This window comes from Accipiter gentilis, chromosome 5 (assembly GCF_929443795.1).
Source record: "Accipiter gentilis chromosome 5, bAccGen1.1, whole genome shotgun sequence".
Lineage (NCBI taxonomy): Eukaryota > Metazoa > Chordata > Aves > Accipitriformes > Accipitridae > Astur > Astur gentilis.
The window spans coordinates 25,213,928-25,236,482 of NC_064884.1; the positions used below are offsets into that span (position 1 = coordinate 25,213,928).

The 22,555-nt window shown below is 40.7% G+C and overlaps 2 protein-coding genes across 6 annotated transcripts in view; both read right to left on the minus strand.

The window, feature by feature from the left end:
• Window positions 1-3,370: 3,370 nt before the first annotated feature.
• ALDH8A1 (aldehyde dehydrogenase 8 family member A1) lies at window positions 3,371-14,457 on the minus strand. The gene is made up of 7 exons (XM_049799883.1): window positions 14,194-14,457; window positions 9,939-10,086; window positions 9,466-9,621; window positions 7,901-8,050; window positions 7,002-7,258; window positions 6,036-6,197; window positions 3,371-4,596 (listed from the first exon to the last, which is right to left on the minus strand). The coding sequence occupies exons 1-7, from the start codon at window positions 14,329-14,331 to the stop codon at window positions 4,144-4,146; spliced, it is 1,464 nt and encodes a 487-aa protein (XP_049655840.1). The 5' UTR covers window positions 14,332-14,457; the 3' UTR covers window positions 3,371-4,143.
• Window positions 14,458-16,796: 2,339 nt separating this feature from the next.
• The window catches only part of HBS1L (HBS1 like translational GTPase), a 64,737-nt gene continuing 58,978 nt past the window's right edge, over window positions 16,797-22,555 (minus strand). For all 5 annotated transcript variants that reach the window (XM_049799865.1, XM_049799869.1, XM_049799866.1 and 2 more), the window contains 5 exons: window positions 22,077-22,167; window positions 20,375-20,483; window positions 19,649-19,749; window positions 18,544-18,688; window positions 16,797-17,436 (listed from right to left, as the gene is read on the minus strand). In XM_049799865.1, the coding sequence (XP_049655822.1) occupies window positions 17,425-17,436; window positions 18,544-18,688; window positions 19,649-19,749; window positions 20,375-20,483; window positions 22,077-22,167 (458 nt within the window). In that variant the 3' untranslated portion in view covers window positions 16,797-17,424. The remainder of the gene's footprint in view (window positions 17,437-18,543; window positions 18,689-19,648; window positions 19,750-20,374; window positions 20,484-22,076; window positions 22,168-22,555) is intronic.

Below are 22,555 nucleotides of genomic sequence, written 5' to 3' on the forward strand. Positions count from 1 at the left end.
GAGCAAACATCCTTCTAGACCGAGCAAAAACTTATACCTCAACCCTGAGGACAAGCCTGACAGGAAAGTCCTCACAGTTCCCTCAGGATCCCACCACCCTTTTTCTTTTTCTTCTTTTGTTGTTGTTATTGTTTGTTGTTGTAAGAGGAAGATCTTAGGGCTAAGAGATCAGCCTCTACCTGTGAAGCTGAATCTTAAGGTATAGCTTCCTGAAGCTTGGAAATTCAAAGCTAAGGTTCTAAAACCAGCCTAGCTTACATTCTAGTTCTGCACATTTAAGTTGAATTTGGCATGAAACTTTCTTTGACCCAAAAAGTCAAGTCTGTTTTCATCCCTGGGAGTTTTACAAATACTTCTTGTTTTGCCTAAGTTACAAACACTGTGGCAACAGGGATGTAGCTTGATTTGAATATAAACATTAGAACTGATGTGTCCCCTCTCTGAAGTACGCCCAGAATCTCCCTAAGCAAAGATGCTGTCAAGCATTATACAATAGCTGGATACAGATATAAACATGCTAAGAAAAGATCTGAAATAGAACAAAAATAACACTATGGTAATTGAGAGCTGTAAAGTATGGCAAGTATATTACTACCTACCCATGTAAAGTAATCATCTCACACCAGTGAGATAATCTTCTGGTGTTAAACAGAACTGTACTCACTCCATCTGTAAGAATTAACAGATGGAGCAACTCTTTGGGCTTTACGTAACAGTAATTAAACAAATCCTCACAATGGCCACATGATTTCATGCACAAGCCAGGGCAGTCTACAAAAAAAAAAAAAAAGCTTTGCTGCCAGGTTGGAAAATTCCAGGTCGCGTAGGCTGGAGAGCTCCATGAAAGCCATCAGCCTGATGCCTTGGATCAGCCTGCCTCATCCTTCAGGATATCCTCTTTGCTGCACACTGGGACCAAGAACAGAAAATCCAGAAACAAAGCAGCTACAACAGACACCTTCATCATCTGCAGGAAGAAGTTCTTAGATTACTTCATCTGTAAGATGGGAGACACCTATCCACACACCTCGCTATACTAGAAGTCAGTCTGAATAAAGAAAATATGGGAAAGTTCATAGCATTTGGGATGTAGGAGAATTCAGTGTCCCCACCGACAGCCCGTGGTACAAGCAGATAACCTCTCTCATGTCACCCACTTCACAGCCACGAGCACCAGCAGCTCTTTTGTGGGCTAGCGAGGCTGGAGGTGGGTGTGTGAAATGCAGGAGTTGCCCATTAGTACAGGCAGGAAAAGAAACCTCCCCACCAGGTAACACCCACCTAGCTACCCATGTGTATATATACATACATGAATCTCTACTTATCTAAAAGGGCAAGAAATAGCAGAAAAAGCAAGGCACTTCAACTCCACCTTAACTAGAGAAGGAAAGACTCCATTACAGGTGGGAAATGCAGAGAGGGACAATATTTTGTATCTTCACATGGGCTCTCCCTCCTGCCCAAAAGTAAGCATCACCATTAGCACCAGCGGACCTCCCTTACTCCTCTGAGGTGCTGGACACAGGGTTGACTGAATGGGGCACCCCAGGAGTTCACCTCTGAGAAAGCCTCAGAGCCATGCTGGACACAGAGCCGCCATCTCCATACCCCTCACCCAGAGGTCCTGCAGGGCTCTGTCCCCTCCCCACCTACTACTTCACCTCTCTACAAAATACCTCAGATATCTTGGACCAGAAACACATAGGTGAAGCACAGGCCTTTATCTCCTGTACATGAAATATATACAGAAATCTCCCATCACATCTAAGAGCAAGCGAAAATCAACACCTGAAAGAAAATTCAGCTCACTGGAACTGAACCTAGACCAGATCCAGGTGGGGAAAAGAACCCATCCAAATCTAACTGTATAACATCCCATCTGCTGTTGCTGAAAATGCCTCCCCCCCCCGAACTAATGAAGCGTTTCACACCTTTTGGATCCTTTTGCTCTTCCAAACAGGATTTGGGAAGAAAAAAAAAAAAAAAAAAAAAATAGTTGGCAGAATAAAACCTGCACTGAGGTAGCTGTTCACTCCCTTCCCAGCAAAACGAGTGACTGGGGGATAACTAAAACAAGGCAGGTGTTCTGCTGCCACCACATGGTCACCAATAGACCTAGGCAGAGTTTTAAAATGTTTGTGCTTCTTCAGAATACATCAATTCACTAAGCCTATCATTTTTATGTATTTCCTTAACTCATCTCCAGTTGGGGTTACTTGTTGCAAATCCATCAGATGACCACGTTCCCAGCCTGCCTGGTAGGTCTGCCCCGCAACCACGCTGGATCCAGAGATTTCAAGGTTCATCACACACTCGGGCCTTAGCTCTGGGGAGCAAGTTATTTTCAGTAAGTTTTCTGAAAGAGAAAATCAGCTTTGTAGCCAACTCAAGACACATGTATCAAATGCTCCTGGTTAGCGACTCACTCTTGAGTGACATCTGGAAGGGGGGAGGTGGGATCCATCCCCCTACTCTTAAGACCTCTACAGCAGTCCCTGGCATGACTCACGCAAGACAAGGACACCACCACCACCACCACCACTATTTATTCCAGTGACTCCTCTCACCAAAAAGCACTTAAAGAGAGAGAAAAGAATGCCTTTCTGCAGCCATAATTTAAAACACTCTGACGGCATTTTTATTTTTACTAAGAAAGGTGCAAATCCCAGCATTAGCTTGGCCAAACTCTGGAAAGAAAAAAAATCAATCCTCTTTGGAAAATATGCTCTTGAAAGGTACACTACGCCAAAAAACTGTCTTAATCAGAAATATCAAAATAAAGGTATGGACTAGTATTCAAGGCCTAGAGACTCCTCTAGACTCTCTACACCAGTTTTACAAGATATTACAGCCCTGCATAAGATAGCTGCACAGCTCTAAAAATGTTATAAACTGTACAAAAAATAAAATTGCATTTTCTATCAACCCCAAATCTGTGTGTTTTCTTTTCAGTGTGCAGAGGAGCAATTTGCTACTCCATTCTTTCACATCTCATCAGTAATAATTTTTCCATCTGTTTTTTTGTATTTTAGAGGTGCTTTTTTCTCCCAACAGCCCTGAAAAAATATCCCAATGACTCATTAGCTCTTCTCAGAATACAGGCATTCATGAAATTCTGTGCAGCTTTTGTTTACTGTGGAATTCAGCTAAAAGCTTGAAAAACAAATCATGAAGGACTGCTGTAAAAGTTCAGTAGCAACATAGCCATCTCAGAGGGGAAGAAATGTGTATACAACTTTTTCTCTTTTTGTGGAATGTGAACAAGTTTGTGAGATACCCAATTAAAAAAAAAAAAAAAAAGCTTTGTAAATGAATGAGGGAAAGTTGCCAGTGGTATTACATTTTGGTGACAAGGATTTCCAACAGTCAGTTCTCTTAGCAGTCACTTCCAGTCTTTATTAATGAAGAATGACATTGTCTGTGATGTAGCCGAATCTTTGTGCAGGCATGTAAAAAACACCATCACTGAGGCCTGGAAGTGACAAAAGGCTGTAATTTCAAAAGAGTTAGAGAACAAGTGTTAGGATGATTCAGCTGCATACCATAAAACAGGTTATAACTAAAATTTATTGTCTCTGTGTATCAAGAGAATTTCATGACCAAATGATTTAATACCACTTAATAGATCAAAGGTACCGCTTTAGGTATTTAGTGTGCTGTAGCACTAGTCCTTGTCTGATATCAGTGAAGTGCAATGCAGATTGGTACATGGAACATACTGCTTGTAGTGAAAACAGGCTGATTCCCATTACAGTATCAGCCTGAAAACGTGCTTGCCACTTTGTCCTTCAAGGTAATTCACCAACCATAGGTACAGTCATACATCATCCTTTCCACAATTTGCCTTGGAGGGACAGATTTTTGAGACGGGAATACTCAAAAAGCTTTAGGATCCATAAGATAAGCCAGTCATCTGGCTTGGACTGGGATGGTTGTGGAGTCCACACTGATCTTCTCATTTAACATGAAAGGCTGAATTCCACATTAGCATTTGGGATGACTATTTTCAGCTGTCATTGATATTACTTGACCAAAGTTCAAGAAAAAGACGGCCACAATAGCAGCCTGTGTTCCAGAAAGCCATTTACAGTAAGACAAATTACTGTCATTTATTTTACCCTAAAATAGTTTTGTTGACATATGTCAGTGCTTTATTGTGATAGTTTTGACTTCCGTGAAGAACTCATAGGAATCCTTTGCTCCCTCTCTTCCTATGCCTGAGGCTTTCATCCCACCAAATGGCAAGTTCAGATCTCTAACAAGCCAGCAGTTGGTCCACACCAATCCAGCCTGTAGTCTTTGTGCCACCCGATGAATGCGTCCCACATTGCTGGACCACACAGTGGCTGCCAGGCCGTATTTCACACTGTTGGCTCTTTCGATCACTTCTTCTTCTGTATCAAATGCTACCACACATGTCACAGGACCAAAGATCTCTTCTTGCATGCAACAAGATTCGTCCTTGACTTCGGCAATAACTGTGGGCAACATGAAATAGCCTTTCTGGTTGCCAGTTGGGAGAGCCAAGGAATCCACTCCCTCTCCGCAGAGGACTCTGGCTCCTTCAGCTTGGGCTTTCTTCACATAGCTCCTTACCTGGGGAAGCAGCAGGAAAACATCACTGCTAAAGGACATCAGATCCTGAGGATCCAACCTCTCCGGTCTGGGCACATCAACAGGAGCCCCTGAATATCTCCAACTGGATCACACTGCCTTTACTTCCCTCCCAACAACAGAGGTCATTCCCTAGCTTTTGTTGTTACATTTCTGTAAAAGTACGGCTGGGTATTTCTTGCTGTAAAACAATCTTTCTCTCTCCAGGCAACACCAGTGGCCCTTCTCATTAAGTATTCTCAAATGGGTAGGGCCCCTGGTGAAAGCACAAGCGGTTCCAGAGCCTACTTGTCTTCTTCCAGGACCTTGGGCAGTTTGCCACATATTCCATGCCAAGGTTCACTCATTTACTCGAAGGGATCAGTAATATTTTCCTACCTCACAGGCAGGCTTGTTAAATGTTTACATGCCACTAGGATGACAAAGCCATGAATGCTGCAGAAAATCTAATCAATAAATAATTAAAGCTGGTTCCATGGCTGCTACTATTGTATGCTAGCTTGAACACATAGGACATGCTATAGATCTACTTGTGCTGTTCTGAAATCATTGCCTGGTTTCTCTCCCTGTAGAAACACCACAGAGATACCACCGGGCCTTCTTTCTCTTTTTCTTCTTTTAACCGCCTTGGTAGGTTAGACTCGGAAGTCCTCTGTGGTGCCACAGACCTCGGACCTCGGGAAGTGGGTGCTTCTGCCGCTCTACTTCTGAACAGGCCTGGGGAAACTGCTGAGGCATCAGGGAGCATGACAAAGGTTCGGCTTTCTCTCTCAGTCTGTGGTTTTCGGTCCGCTTCTTGCTACGCTGATTGTGTCAGATAGTTTTGGGACATGAGCATCTGCTCTCCTGAACTCTGACACCACAAAAATTCATTTCATATAAGCCACTAAAGCAGACTATGTTTAACTGTGCACCATGTCAGCTTCCCTCCCTCTGCATATACCCAATTCAAATTACTGCAAGCAGTCCTAGCAAACCGGTCTTGTACTCCCCAGAATTTGCCAAAAAGTGATATGAAAATAAAACTTTTACCTTGTTAACCTTGCCTTATTAGGCAAATAAGTGATCTCAGCAAATGCAATATTAAAAATCCATGAAAATATTGCTGAACTCCAGGATTGCTTAGGATAAATTCAGGATTTAGATTTACACATTTTGAATTATTTCACTTCAAATGGGAAAAAACCTATTGTTTGTCATTGGAAGTTATTTTCCCCATGGAGTTGATTTTTCTGGAGTAATCACGTGATCCCAGGCCACAGACACCTTAACAAAAAGATACCTCATAATAATGGCTTTGAATCATCATCCCTCAGAGCTAATCTTGAGGAGGACGTGGTCCTTTCCACACACCTCTGAAATCACCTTTCATAGCCCTCTAAAAGATGAGATGAGACCATGTAAACTCCACATAACATCACCTTTTCTAGATGCTCTTTACTTATTAGTGCTCCCACGTCGACTGTAGGATCTGAGGGGTTCCCAACCTTCCACTTCTTAGCTTCTGCCACAAACCTCTTCAAAAACTCACTGTATATGCCCCTCTGAACAAAGATCCTGGAGGTGCAGAGACAGATCTCACCCTACCAAAAAGAAACAAACAAGAAAAACAACAGTATTAGTTCAGATTACATTGTATTATTGGTGAGTATTAATAAGAGTCACATCCCAGAACGAGGCTTGCATCCCTGCATCCTCAGGAGTGCAAACTACATTCACCAACACTACAAAGTAGGATTTTTCCCAGATTAAAAAGGAAAAGAGAAGAAAAAGACAAAACAGCAATAACAGGATGGCACAGTCACTCACTAAGGCAAATAAATTTGATTTTTCATTAATTACATGTTGTCTTCTCCAACATTTTTCATAGGAGAAGTGATTTCCAACTCTGAATCATCTCTGTCTTCATTTCCTGATAATCCCTTTCTGATACCAAGTTATTTTTCTGAACATTTGCCCTGATACAGTTTCATGGCTTCGGTGATCTCTCCTGAGGGTGCTGATGAGGGAAGAGGAACATTGATAGAATTCTGGGGGGAGTCTCCTAATTTAATTCCAGAAAATCAGCAAGCTTCCCACTTATTTGCAGGGTTGGGTTTAAAACAGTTGCTTTCTGGAAGGATAAGCAATATAAGTATTTTGAAAGGGATAATGACACCTTGTTATTTTCTGATGGAGAGTACAAGGATGAACCCTTTATAATTTTGTTTCCCTGCTTGTGGAATGATGATATTTTTTTCATATTTTTCTATTTACAGTTTGCCTACAACAGAGAATCTTGAAACAGACCTTGACAATTTAGGATTTGCATCCAAAGGTACGTGCACATACACACACACACTCGCAGACACATAACAGGGTTTGTACGCTACAGAGGTGGGAGGCACCTGGTTGGCAAAGCTGGACCTCAGGGTCGTGGGGATGCACTGCGTCAAGTCGGCATCATCGAAGATGATTGCGGGGTTTTTGCCTCCCAGTTCCAGCGAAAGCCGTTTGCAGTGCGGAGCACTTTTCTCCGTGATCCGCTGGGCTGTCAGCGTGCTTCCCGTGAAGGAGATCAGAGGCACGTCAGGGTGGCAGATGAGGGCTTCTCCAGCCTTGGTGCCTGTTCCAAACACGATGTTCACCACCCCGTGGGGTACTCCTGATGGGAAGAAAGGCACCCAGTCATCGTACCCTTTCCCTTGCTCTGCCAGTTTCACTTCACTGTGTTTTGTCTCTGAAGTTAGAAAATTACCAGTAGCTCTAGCATGACAGAGACCAACCCTTAACTTAAGTACTAGCTGAAATGCATGATGTTTAATAACTCTGGGGGTCACAGGTTAAGAGATAAAACCAATTCCACTGATCAGTCAAGCTTGCCTGACACCCATCATCAGAGACTCAGTGTTCAGTCATTCAGGGGAAAAGCAGTTGTCCCCCCAGTTTTTCTTAATAGTGCACCAAATACAGCCACGACTGATTGTCACTCTCTTATGCCCTCATGGTTCCTCTGCTGGCACCACAGACTTACATCACCTCTAAGTGGAGTGCAGGAGAGGGAAAGGAGGCACAGGAAGAATTTTCATGAGGAGATAGTAGAAAAAAAAATGGGCAATAGCTGGGGTGGGGAGATGGGATATTATGAGGACAGGGAGAGCTTTTCGTTCTCCAGTGCAACATTCAGCTACAGCAAACAGTCCTTCCCAAATTCTTTGAGCACTTTCTGATTTCTGCAACAGAAAATATGGTGCACAGGCAAGCATTCCCATCCCATTCTCCCTCCTTAGCATACTACGGGACTTACCTGCTTTCTCCAAGAGTTTGCACATCATCCAAGCTGTGACAGATGTCATCTCACTTGGCTTGGCAACCACAGTATTTCCACATGCGATAGCAGGAGCTATTTTCCAGGTCAACAAATATAGTGGCAAATTCCAGGGACTGATTAAACCAGCTACAAAGCAAACCCACGAAAGACAGGAGTTCAGTCTGCTGGGAGACAATCTCAAGCAGTAATACACCAATTCAGATTTATGAAGGGAATTTGGCTATGGCTTTTATTTCCAGACAAATGTACAACAAATTTGCAGCTAGAAACATTTCTCAGAGGCAGATGATTTTAAAAGATTTGCACAAATGATCCCTAAAGGTGATCAGCCAAACTCTCTGAATAAGTTTTGCTGCTTCTTCAGGGCAGAAACTTATATTCACAGCAGCTTTTCAGTGTTTTCTAGGAACACTGACACAAGGTGGGCCATAAAAACTATGTACATCAACTGGTCTGTGGTAACATGCTGCATTAGCCAACAGCAAATTAATGTGCGTTAGCTCAGATCGCTCTTACTTTCTTTTGCTCTTTAGAACTAACCCCCCCCCCCAGTTTTAATACAAAAAAGAGTGTGCATAACATACAGTGCATATTTTCCTGATACATTTTAGCCTAACTTATGAGTGCCAAATTTATCAGTGTAAGAACTGATGCTTCCATGAATTGCTGAAAGACCAGAATTTTTCCAGTAATTGCCTTTAGGAATACTTTCACCTTACATATTTAGAGGAAATAGTGAAAAACAATCTGCAATTGTTAGCTATGATTGCTCACAGAAGTCACAGGATTTCTCGCTGTTTGATGGAGCAGATGCAAGGAGTGCCTTTTCCTTATGAGAGTGATTTTACCGGCAATACTTACGTTCTCCACTGCTCACAAAAACTTTTAAATAGGTCCTCTAGGTTAGCCAATTTCATTTTTTAAATAATTCAAGTGTGAATGTGGAACATTCGTACATATTGAGATAAAACACCTAATGATGGAATCATCACGACTCCATTACTCCTCAAGTCACCACAGCCACTTTATTTCTGAAGCACCAGCAGCATCTAGTGGCTGAGTTCAGCAATTCCCCAGCTAAAAGCGCTTTAGCCACCCGTGTGCATTCCAGTCACAGGCTGAAATGTCACGTTGCAAGCCACTACTGCTTCTCCAAAGGCGAGGAGGATCCAGCTCTCCCTGGAGCTGCAGGAGCAGCAGCTGCATGCTTCCAAACGCCTCCCTGACCCACAGCAGTAATACTTACCCACACAGACACGCACGTACGAAACACGAGAGGTTTTGAGGGTGAGAGCTACCAGGTTAAAACAGAGGCTTTTTAAGGCATATAAGCATTCTTTTTACCATGAAGTAGCATAACTGATTTTATATAAAGTAGCATAACTGATTTTACATAAAGTTGCTCATGCTTAAGCAGGCTAGTCATCTTTAGCACATGATCCAGAAGACGACAAATGCTTTTGAAAAACCCTCTTTCTTTGTTGAGCCACTACAGAGGCAGACACTCTGCCAAGCTTTTCAGCATTTCAGGAGCATCGTACCAACTCCCACAGGTGCCCTCGAGGTGTAGTGCATGCAGCCCATGGTTGCCATCTCGGTGCACTCTGTTGTGTGATGAAGGATGGAAGAGGCAAAGAATCGGAAGTTGTACACCGCCCGAGGGATGTCCACTGTTCTAGCAAATGTAATAGTTTTTCCTGAAACAAAAATAAGCACACTGCTGTGTTATCATGGGCAGAAACAGTGCTTTAAACTCTGCTGTGAAAGCTGATTTGCATGTTTTGGGGGAAATGTGTTTTGTCCTGCGCCCAGGTAATCCACGGCACAGTGCAACCATAATCAATAATAACAGCTCCCCTGTAGTATTGCATTCCAAATATCTAACAGCCGAAGTCTGAAAAGCAATAATGCCACAGGAATCAAAAATCAGCAACTTGTGCAAAGTTCAAGCACATCAAGGTTTCAATATTCAGCAAGACATTCTATATTTGAGATGAAGAGTTCCAGTTTTTACCCTGATCCTTCGACTCTGCTTGTGCAAATGCTTCCAGGTCATGTTCAATGAGGTCTGCCAATTTGTTCAGGATCTGAGATCTTTCCAATGGACTTTTTGAGGACCAAATTGGGAAGGCAGCTTTGGCAGATCTGACAGCAGCTTCCACCTAAAAAAGGCAAAAGAGGGATGGTGAATATTAATGGAAGGCCTTAGAAAGAATATCAAACAATCAGCGGACTAACTCATATTTGAGAGGCAAATAATCCAGATCACATCATTGGGAAGACCTCACTTCTGAAGAGTTGTGACTATTGACAGCTTCTCCATTTTCGTGTTCTCAAGACACCATCTCAGCACTCAAGGCAGTTTCTTTTCTTCATACGCTATTCCACTTTACCTCTTGCTTTTCTCCACATTCCACAACTAGTGGGCAATCCTCCAGGCCTGGAGGAAATGCCAGACCAGTCAACTGGCGCCAGCAAGTGCCACTGGCCCAACTCATGCAGAATCTTGTTTCTCATGGGGGAAAGTACAAGCAAATTTGCAGAGCACATGCAGCCTCAGACTAAATGTCCGCAGTCCTTGCAACACGGGGCTTCAGCCATACCAGGAAATGATGAAAGTAAGGGGTTGGGGAAGGAACAGACTGTACGCCCTGCTAGCCTTCAATTTCCTCTTCCGTTTCCCCCAGCTAGTTCAAGCAAGGACTAAGAATCCATTTACAGAATAGACACTCAGAGAAAATTTTTAATCTTACCTGATCATGGCTAGAAACTCATTAACGCCCTCTGATTAAAAACAATAATAAAATTAGCTCCTTTCTAAAACTCTGGGGGTTTAGTCGGTTCTCTCATAAAGTACCTAACGAAGTCTACAGATATGAAAGATCATTATATGCATTTCATATAGGTGCATACCAGTCCTGCCAGTATTTTGCCTGAGATGTGCATAACTACTGCACAGTCCTTCAGCCTGACCTTTCTGAAGAGTGGCAGAATACCAGCACTTTTCTAAAGCAGAGTAGGCTTCAAAGGATTGAGATTCCTCAAAACATGCTCTCTTCAATCAGTCATTTCCTCTGGGCTCTTAAATGAAAGTTACATGCATCTATTGATTTATAAGCAGTTCCTTCTCAATGTTGTTTGCCAGTCTAAAGAAGTTTACCAACATCCTTCCATATTTTAATTTTCTGCCCTATTTCTGAATTTTTGCTTCCTATGTATCACTTCTTAATTGCTTCCAATGTCTAACATATGCATCAAGTTGGGCGTTTAGCCAAAGCTGTCTTAGTTTCCCATCATTTTTGCTCACAAATTTCTTCAGCTTTTGGAAATCTGCCCAAGTCAATAACTAGGGGGATGCTGATGTAAGATTAATCAGATAATTCTGACCTCCCCTAATGTTGCCACATTGCTGGTTCCCATGCATTCACTGAAGACTCCTTCCCATCAATTCCACAAAACTGAGTTCCAGATCTGTTCCTTCAGATTGTGATGGGGTTTATAAAAACCATCACAAAATAATTTACAGGCACTCCAATAATGTTTTACTAACGAGGGCACAAAAGTTCAAGCGGGTGGAAATCCTTCGCCCCCCCATGCACATCAAAATTTATAGTCTCCCTAAAAATAAGGACCAGAGTTTGAGGGTGGGAATAATACCGGTACAGAGGCCAGGGTGGGAATAAACCAAGTCACGCAAGGTCACATGGATCACTGGCCAAGCTCAGACTTTCAACTGTAGTGTGACAACCTACTGCTGAGATGCCGACAGCAGCAGGCTGTCGGCCACCAAACAGCTGGAGCAGGGCCAAAGGAGGCCTGGGAAAGGGGAACTGCAGCTTCTTGAGTGAGTCAGGTGTGGATGGCATGCTACCCTGAGAAGGCTCACCCTCTGTGAAACCATACCACCCTTACTAATTAACATGTTCTTCCACCCTCCTGTCATTAGGTGCCATTGTGGTGCTGCTTCTCATCTGTCCTCTCCTCTGCAGTGCTTTCCACAAGGTGCTGTGTGCTTCAAGAGAGGGAGGGCTGGTGTGAAATTAAGGCTATCTGTATTTTTAACCCTTCAGTGGGTTTAGAAGAAGGAAGATGTCGCATTTTCACAGGCAGCAAAAGAGAAAATCAGCAAAGGAAGGAATGAAGTGGCAGTAGGTTGATCTAAAAAAAGGCAAGAGGAAAAAAAGGAGAGAGATTTGTACAGAAGTAAGAAAGCGTACAAAGGTTAAACAGTTACTTAGTTTGACTAGCAATAAGCAGCAAAGAAAGCTGAGCCACAAAGAAAACACACATAAGAATTCAACTATGAACTCGTGTGTCTGAAACACTTCCTTCTGCTTTCCTCTTCTGCACAAGACAGGCACAGAGAAAGAACACATGATCCAGATGTATTGTAAAAGGTTGGTATCAAAATACCCAAAACTGCCCTCAGGACATGATATTAACTTTCCCAGGGGATGATGCACAGGAGCAATGTTCTTTGAAGAGAGGTTTTTTTTAAGCAGGTATTTCCAGGACTAATTAGCTCTTACCAGCCTGTCTTTTGGAGATACAGGGCATCTGTTCAGCTTGCTTTGGTGCTGCTACTTGGAATTTAAGACATCTAGCTGGGGGGACAAATTAACCCCTGAAAAAAAATATTCAGTGTTTTTAGCAGAAACTGGCTCAAACAGCCACTGCAGCTGACCTGGTGTTAAATTCCAGGGTCAGCAACAGATTTGCCATCTGCCTCCATTCTGCCTTCTAACCTTTCACTAAAATTAACCAAGAAAAAAATCCAGCTGGACGTTGAGCCTAGAAACCAGCATCTCAAGTTCTTTGTTGGACCCGGGTCTAGATGCTTATTTTGATATCTCTAGATACCCTCTAAGTACTTTGTGATTGCATTTTCCCCTGCAGCATATTCCATCAGTCACCAGCGGATTCAACTCTGCAGAGCCCAACCTTGTATAGTTGTCTGAAGGCAGAAGTAAAGCATTTGCCAACTTCACAGGTGTTTAAACTGGGTTCCCAACTGCTATGCACAACCACTAACTCAGCAGCTGAATGAGAAAACCCATTGTTCTTTAGAATACTCGACCTATATCTCCAGAATGGCCAGCAGACTACTTTTGTTAGGCTGTTCTGGCATTCTCACATCTCTCTTGTCTTAATAATTTTGCAAATAAATGAACAGGAAGATTTGCACCTGCACATCAAAGAGAAGTCTTTCCAGGCATAATTAGGGTTGGAATGAACTTACACAGATGTATTCTAGCAAACCCAAACTGTTACTCTTTAACCCTTGGTCATCAGCATCCAGCAAATATTTACCCAGTTGAAATTACAGTGCAAAGGTTTCTGCTGAGAGAAGCAAAGAGGAAAGACATCAGTGGGACTGAAATACAAGTGAAGAGCCACACACAGTAGCAGTTTCTTTTAAGAAATGTTTTGAAAATACCGTACAGTACTTGTCAATATTTGCCAAGCCCTTTGCATTACCCAAGCTTTTCCAGTCGTTTTTCTCTTCAGTAAATCTGAAACACTATGTTGGATGCACACCTTATAAAGTAGCATCAATGAAACTGCAGCTCCCCAGATGAATGTCACATTGCCTATCTGTATCTGAACATTTATAAGGTACCAGGAAACATTCATACCACTAGAAAGAACAGGACTAGGAAACATTACATTGGTGCAGAGGACAGGCTACGTTATAAGGAAGCATAAACTCATCGCAACCACTTCATCCTCTCCTCTTAATACCCAACTACTAATACCAAAACAAGGTCTGGAAGCTTTTTACCATCTTCAGGGAAGAGTAAGCAAGCCAAAAATCCTTTTAAATGACAACTGCAAATCATCAAGACACTAAGGAAGAAATTTAGTTGTATACAGTGCCTCTAAGTTTATTTACAAAAGAGATCAATAAACTTTTCCCTCTTACAAATTGTTTATACTCAGAGCCAGTCTGAACATTATTATTAACTTATGTACAAGACATCTCCTACATGAGCTGAAGGAGCTCCACTGAAATTACTGAAGCTTTGTTGATCTACACCAGCCTAGGATCCAGCCTGTAACTTTCTAATAGCAAAATGTAAAAAAATAACAGTATTCGCTGCCACAGCAATAGATTATACAGCGCTACAATACAATGAAGAACTTATTCATTTAAGCATAAATGTCTTCATTGTTTTGCTGTTCTCTCACCTTCAGCCTCTCCCACTCAAAATATTAGTGTTATGTGCATTTACCGTTTTCGCTTCTTTATACATTTGGTTAGTACTCACCTCTTCTTTGCCACTGTCTGGCACCCTGCAATAAACATCTCCAGTGGATGGATTATAGGAGTCTATGTAGGAGGAACAAGGAACAAATTTGCCTCCTATAAAGTTTTCCAGCACTAAGAGAGCCTTTGAATGAGCCATTGTTAGCCGCTTGCTTCATCTGTGAATTTCTTCTATGAGGCACCAATTTAGATTAGTAGGTCTGTATGTATTTACACAGCAAGTCTGAACTCCTCCCCCTCTCTCCCTGTCTTCCCTGCACTGCTTGCTCTCAAATGGGAATGAACCTGGGCAACAACAGCAGAAAAGAGGAAAGGGGAGAAAAAAATTAGTATTTCTGTGCTACTTGGTTCTTTTCTAGGAATTGAAACAGGGAGGCAGGATCAGTTGTTAGAAAACAGCTCCTCTCTGTCTATAGGAATTAAAGTGCTGAGGAAGGGGAGGAAAGAATGGTTTGACAGGGAAACTTCTCCGTATACAAGTTTTTCAAGCTACAGTCTGAAGGCATTTTGCAACAACTATACAAAATAATTCAAGACCTAAACATTTAGCCAGGGACCTGCTCCTTACCATCAGCAGACACAGAGAAAAGACACTTGGACTAGCATGTCTGCAGCTCACATTCACTGCTTTGTCATCATCAACGCTTTTCCTTGTAACGCCAAAAACAATGTTTCTGCGAAAGGAAAAGATTTTAAACATAAGAAACTCTCTTTTTTCCACCAATATCTCTAAGCATCAAACTATACAAGCAGCTGAATGGCCCTTCAGTCCAAAACAGTTGAGAAGCTCAATCCTACCTAGTACACTCTGTTGTATGTGGTCAGAAATCCAATTTTTTAAAAAGTAGCAAGACATAAGCTTTCATGCTTTCCCTTCCACAGATATTCCAGTGGAAGCCATCTTACTATACAGAAGCCTGTTATATATAATTAGGTTTTTCTTTCACTTCCCAAGAACCCAAAGGCATTTTTCTCCAAGAGAGAATGCTTAGATTATCAAGTTGCTCTAAGATTGCATGCCACCTCCTTGCACTCCAGAAATATTCAAAATGCTACATCCATATTGGAGAGCAGTATGCTGTCACCAGGAGATTGTGAATATCTCAATCGGTTTAGAAAGTTTTTGCACCCTAGACCACTGCCAAGCCATCAAATTTCTTGTGGATCAATATGCAAACGTAGTTGGATCAAATAGAAGTGGTATGTTTTTCTTGCACAACAACAGATCATTTATATATTAACCAACTGGTGCCTCTGGGCACAGTTCAAGTCAGCGCCAAAAGGTACTGCAGTCATGTTGAAACTGGATTAGGTAATACCTCTGGCTCTCCCAAGCTACAAACTGGGAAAGCATGCAGTAGCTTTTCTGTAGTCACAGAATACAGAGTCTCAAAATTTAATGCAACCACGTGTGAGAAAGGTTATCAGAGGTTCATGCCATATCACACTTCCTTGTCCACAAACAGCAAGGAATTTACTGACGTTTTAAAACTGAAGACACATTCTTCTGCCTGTAGCACTTCAGCTATCCCCTGACTTAAAAGCAACCTAAACATTTTCAAGGTTTGAAGGCAAGTTCAAGTGGAACAGGTTCAATGCAGGAGCTTGGCATTATGAATCTCTGGAATCCCAACAAGTGCACTGAAACCTTCAGGTCTGGCATGTTGAAACTGTTAAGTATTTAAATGTGATTTCTGGACTATAAAAAGTCATAACAAATAGTGATAATTCATAAGCTTCAGTTTTAGCAATAACAGTTTTCAGATATTTCAGATTCGTAGGATTTTTACAAAAGTCATTTCCACATAGAGCATTGCTGGTACCTCTACAAGTGCGCATGCAGTCAAACAGTACAATTTATCTATGTGGTCAACTGCAAGTATCTGCTGAATTGTGGCTAAAGCATGTAAGTGCAAAAAAAGTTACCTACCAAAAAAAGCATGTGGGAAGAGTAGATATGGACCGTACATGACTTTGCACTAAATAACGATCATAGGCTTTTTGTGTTCTTCACTACACAGGGCACAGCTTTACTTCAGTTAACCCCAGTGACTGATGCTCGATGGTCTGGAGCGAGTACTTTAGTTCCTTCCCCACACTACTAACTATGGTCAGAGTTGTCTCCACCCTGCACTCACGTACAGGTCCTGAAATACGTGAGGTCCTCTCACACTTCCTATTGAAAAAACATCTTCCAAGTTGTAGTAAAGTGTGTCTGTCCTGAGCTTATGCTGGAGGCGGCAGAAAGACCCTCTCTTCAGTTGGGAGGTTCCGCCTGCCCTATTGCTGAAAAGTAGGAAGGAGTTACAGGCTTGAGTAAGCAAAACAGTCTGGCTTTAGCATACATCCCAAGATTAAACTGCCAGCTTTTGTTCAAAAGAGCACCAAGTCTGGATGAAAGAGATGTGTATGCACAGTAGCTGCACGGAGTAACATGAGAAAAACTGAAATTATTTCCACAGAAAGACAAGCTGCATGCCAGTTTCGCATTTTAACTCACAAGTTTACTCTGAAACTTCTGAGTTACGGAAAGTAAAGAATGATTTAACACAATTTAGAAGTGTTTAAATAACAAATGATGAAGGAGACAAAATTATGCTCAGACAAAGTTATTTTATTATTCTTACAGTTTGAAAAATAAAATTAGCCAATGTTGGCACAGCTTCCACTACACAGCAAAAGAAAATTTTTTTTTTTTTAAATAAATTTTGGGACAGGGAAAACAATCCTGGGATAATACTACATGCCATTCTCTTGAAACCAAAGTAAATAGTTCTTTTTTTCCCTGAATATGCATTCAACTCAAACCTAAAAATATATTAGACCAATAAAGTTACTTTACTGAATTAATGTGCAGCAGAAAAGCAAATCAAAGAAAATATGTAAACAATTTATGTCTGGAAGTAAGGAGTTTGTTTCATGATGATTCATCATCTTTTTCTCTAATTCAACTTTCTAAGGTTTTTCCACCAAGCTCTTTAAGGGCTAAACTCCACATGAGATTCTTGAGATCGAGAAGTGCAATATTAGCAGTTCCTTGTCAGTTGGCATCTTGTTCTGCAGCGGGAGAGAGTGATGAACAGCTCCCCAGATGTCTCGCATGATTTAACTTTTGTCATCATCATCTTCCCGATTAATTGCACTTGTTCCTTCAACTGAAGTAACTGGATTCTTAAACGGAAGTTTGGATACCTGACTGCATTTTGGTTGGACGGTGGAAGAATGATCATTATCATTCTTTAATCTAAAAATATAAGCAAATGGAAAAAAACCCCTGCGGTGAAAAATGAAGTACTCAATGTAAAACAATCACAGTTTTTTTCAACATGACATAATTAGCTGTGGAAAAAATAATTCCTTTTGCTCTGAAATTCTCTGGAACAAGATCACAAGTACTAAAATAGTAATTCCCAAATAACAATGAAAGAGTTATTTAGTCTCCATTTCTACAAACATTGGGCATCACAGATCTAAATAGGACCCCCATTCACTTCAAATTAAATTTAATGAAAAATAGGTGCAAGACTAAAGCCCTAACTCTGGATCCTATTTAAGACCAGACAGATTGTAAAGAGCATTAAAGCTCCATAAGGCCCAGAGCCTCTGACAGACTTAGCACATCATTCCTACGCACACAGGGAGAAGCCACAAATTCTCACGCTCTAGTTCCATGTTTTGACATTAAATGACTCAGCTTTAAGTCTCAGTACCAGAACTTGGTTAATGTGACTGAATTTCCCTCCCTCAGCCCTAGAATTAGAACTTAAATTCTAATCCACGAATCATAGCAAGATTTTTTAAAGTGACAGATAGAGGGACACTCATACTTTTTGCTCCTAATAGAAGGCAAAACATTTCTATTTAGCCCACAGCCTTTGCTTCCTCTCACTTACACAGGATCAGAAAATGTCTATAGGCATTGGTAAGAATCAAATGTACAATGGTCTTTAACGCTAACAGAAAAAGATCTGGGACCCAAACTTGCCACAGTAAAAATGGCCAACACTTCTTATTTACAAACTACTTCCAGTATATTTATACAGGCAATTAGATTTCAGAAAGACTGATGTATGTTAAAATAGTGGAGGGTTATTTTTTAACTCAAAAGAGGGGAAAAAATGCACAATATTCAAAAATTCTGAAGAGAGTAATTTTTGCTCCTAATAAATTGAACGGAACCGTAGCACGTTTTCCTCACATCTTGCTGAAGTGCTGTCTCTTTTTCAGCAGAAAATATTCACTGTTTAGGCCAAAGGGTGTAAAACGGGTATTAACCATAAAAACTAAATGCTATGTGAAAGTTAACACTGTTCCTTTACAGTATATAAAGTTCGTTACAAAAATGCCATACCTCTGTGACAACTCCTGCAGCAATAGTGGAACCACTGTAGCGTAACATAAACCTCCCAAGCTCTTTAAAATCTTTATACAACTCTAAAGCAACAGGTCTCTGAGTTTGTAGTTCTATTTCAGCATTCTGTCCCTTAGTCAAGAACCTGCAGGTAAATAACCAGAAAACTCTATTATAAATATATGCATGCATAAATGAAAAAAAAAATGGTGAATAAATGGAAAAAATCAACTTAAAAAGCCAAAAGTATAATGACCAAGCTTGATGTCAAGTATAACCCAAGCCACCAGACTGAAAACTCATTTGCCTGGAGCATACCTTTTAAAAAAGCATCTGAGTTTTCTTTAAAAACTTCTAGAGAAGGGCACCCACCACAACATTTAGCAAATTGTTTTGAAGTTAATTATCTTATTAATACCTGTTTTTTCATGTCTAGTAGAAATCAAGTCTTGTTTCAAACCCAACAACTAAAGAGCCAATTCATTGCTCTGTAGAAGTCATGATTTTTCTTCCCGTTACCTTTCAGCAACAGTTTGAGCCATGCAATTTCTGGAAAAGGACTATTCTGATAACGTTGTATGTATCGAATAGCATTTCTACCCAAATACAGATTTAAATAACTAGAGGGATGTTCCCACAGTTTAACTTGTATGGGAAGACTCCCTAAATCTCTTTTTCTCTGACCCACTGTCTAGTCGAGTTTATTTTAGACAGTAGCCCATCTCCAGAATTATACCAAGGATCCTATGCTATTACAGGAAGAAAAGAGAGAGATAATGTAAAATAAATAAATAAATAAATAAATAAATAATTAAAAAAAAAAATCCTTTAAGTGCAGGGCTGGTGATCTAGAATTCACTCCCAATCCTGCAAGTGACCTTATGCAAGTCATTTTACTTCTCAGGTGGTCCGCATTTATCAAGTGGGGAGGAGGTTTTTCACTTTGTAAAGCACTCTGAAATCTAAACATGAAACCAACTAAAACAATGAAAGCATATTCTTACAAACACAATATTGCTTCATAATAGAACCTGCTTGATATACTGTATATTAATCAAAAGTCAGCCCATTTCTTGAGTAATTATTAACTATTCAAAACACTTACTTAGGTTTTTTCTTTGTCACTTCACCAGTGCTTTTGTGCAGGACACTCAACAGCCTTCTAATAGTAGCAGGTTCACTGACCGTTTGATAGTGTAAAAGCACCTAAAAATATTTTTTCAGTTATTAAACATTCTACAATAATCAGAAATCCTAGGTGTTAATACTCAAAAACATCAACTTCATTTAAGACTGATTTTTTTAAACAAATGCTAACAAAACTTCTCTCACAGGAATCTCTGCCTCACATTCGGTAAATGATCCTAGTTACTAAACTTTGTGATCTCTACAGATACGACACAAAGGTCATGTATTAATTCATCATAAATACATTTTTTCATTTTTAAGTGTTTTGCTTTTGCCTTTTCAGTGCAGTTCTGTAGCATGAACTGGTATTTTATTTATTCTAAAAGGTATCTTACAACTAAGTGCATCATTATACTCCTGCAAGGCATGAGCTTTCTAAAGGACAGCCTAGCCTGACTGTGGTGGAACTCATGTTCTCTGAAATGGCTCAGCTGTGTATTAAAAGCCAGTAAGAATATGCATAAGCACCCACAATAGCCCCTCACATCCTCTTCAAATTACAGAAGAATCTGTTTCCTCTGGAGAGACAGAACCACTTTTGGATGCTAAATGCCTCTCATATTCAGGGGCGGGGGGGGTCAAACTTGGAGAAGAAAAGCCCTGAACAACCTGTAATGAACACAGAACTTTCACAGAGACTTACAGGAAATCCTTTAGTGATTGGAACCTCCGTATTGAAGATGAGAACCCGAGCTCTGAAACGAGTGCAAACTTTAATGGGTTCCTTGGGATCACAAAATACAGAGCCAACACTACAAGAGAGAGCAAAAGAAACTGATATCTTGACATACAAATGTTAATCACTGCACTGGAAAAATATAAATATTTAAGACAAGCAAAGCAAAGACATCACCACTTTAATATAACCTTTAGGAAAAAAAAGAAATCAGGAACACTGTATTAAAGCTTGTAATGAAATTAATACCTAGATGATGTCTACAGTATTTTGTGGGTATGCATGAAGAGGTCTGTCTAGTTCAGCGAACAACTACGTCCATTGCTAATCAGTTTCTGAAAATGTCACTGCTTCCTGTGCGTAGGTACTTTGAAGAATTAGACTTTCATTCAGAGATTAATTGTTTCAGATCAATAGCATAAAATACTGCAGGGTGCCCAAAATTGCAGTGTTGCTGCCTGTAACTCAACTATTTTGTGGATAAAGGAATATCATCATCAGGACTCTCAAAACTTAAGCTCTCAGCAGAACTCATTTCCCAAAAACCCTACATGGAGTCACAAGAAAGCTGCTGCTTTTTACAAGTCAATAAGGTAGACTAGACACAGCTTTCTCACAGTGGCTAGTTTTAGCCACTAAAAATGAAAAGAAAATTAATCCCACTCAAAAATATGACTGAAGAGAACAAACAGCATGATTAAATGTGTCTATCAGATGTAATCAAATTTCACCGGTATCAAGAGGACTTCAAACTTCATACCTTTTCTTGACAAGTCTAACATATCTCCAGAAGATGAATGACATCAAGGTAACGAATTTACTCAAGCCTTCATTCAACAAGTAGAGCAAGACTTTTTCATCCCCCATTTACCACAGAGAATCACACCCCATTATGAAATGGCAATACAGACAAGCCCGTACTTTTCCCTTAAAAGTAGAGCATAAGTTTCCAAAACTACCAGTGCAAGGAGTTTTTCAAACAGTAGCTTGAAAAGTTTGCTGTCTGAAGTCTAACCGGAATGTAAAAAAGCTGAACAAATTACAGATCCAATTTTCTAGCCCGAACAACAACCGACACCTAAAAGCTTGAGGCTAATGCTTAGCATGAAACCTGTAGACTGAAAGAGACACAAAGATTTGCTGTGTCTCACTGAATGTATTGGACCCTCTAAAAAAGGGTCAGCAAACATTTACCAAAACAAACGTTACAAGCAGTTAAATGTGTTGAATGAAGTTTCCATCAATTTCACTTGTCCAGATTTACTTATTGGTAAGCAATGGCAGTTGTTTGGATGTGTTTTGTTAGAATTCTTTATGATTCAATAAGCTCTTCAAAAATCTTTCGTTTTATATAGCAAGAGGGATTTACTTAATTCAGCAATTAAAATATCCAAGGACAAGTCGTAAGGAAAAGGCTTTGAAGGTTACCAGTGTCAGCACTAGGGCAAAGTATGAAAATTAACAGTATTCTTCTGAGGTTGCCGTTGTACATGTAGCAGATGTTTCCAACGTTTGTACATGCAAGCCAGGTGATATGCATCACTTCGGTTTTAAATATCCTGGTAGCCACATCATTCTTCAAGTAAACCGCTGATTGTTAAGTGTAATAGTTATAAAGCTTTTCATTAAAAACAAACCGTTACTTAGACTGAAACCCAGTTTTGCTCACTTGATTTTGATGATATCCATGCCGGTCAAAGTGAGACTAACGTGATCTCCCGCTGCAGCCCAATCAACTGGTTCATCGTGCAGTGTGATTCCTGGAAATGAGTAAAAACAGAACCTCACAGTGAAGTACCTAGGTTCCGAGCTACAAACAAACAGCTCTGTTTGGGCCATTTGTGCTTCATCAACCATTACTCATCAATTTTCAGTATGAATGGGTTGAGAGTAAAAGCTTTTTAACTGAGAAGCCCGAGGAAGCTTTTTTTCCCCCTTGGTGAGGACACACTATTCTCTCACCCCACCCTGCACAGTAACATGGCTTTATTTAAGCGAGAGGAGGGGACCTGGCACTTGTCACAGAGTGCAGATGACGCAGTCCTGAAAATGCCGTAGTACTAATATCTCCGTATCTGCCCCACCCATCCTTTGAGGCACACGCACACCCTAGACCGCATCCTTCATATACTTTAATGGTACTATGTC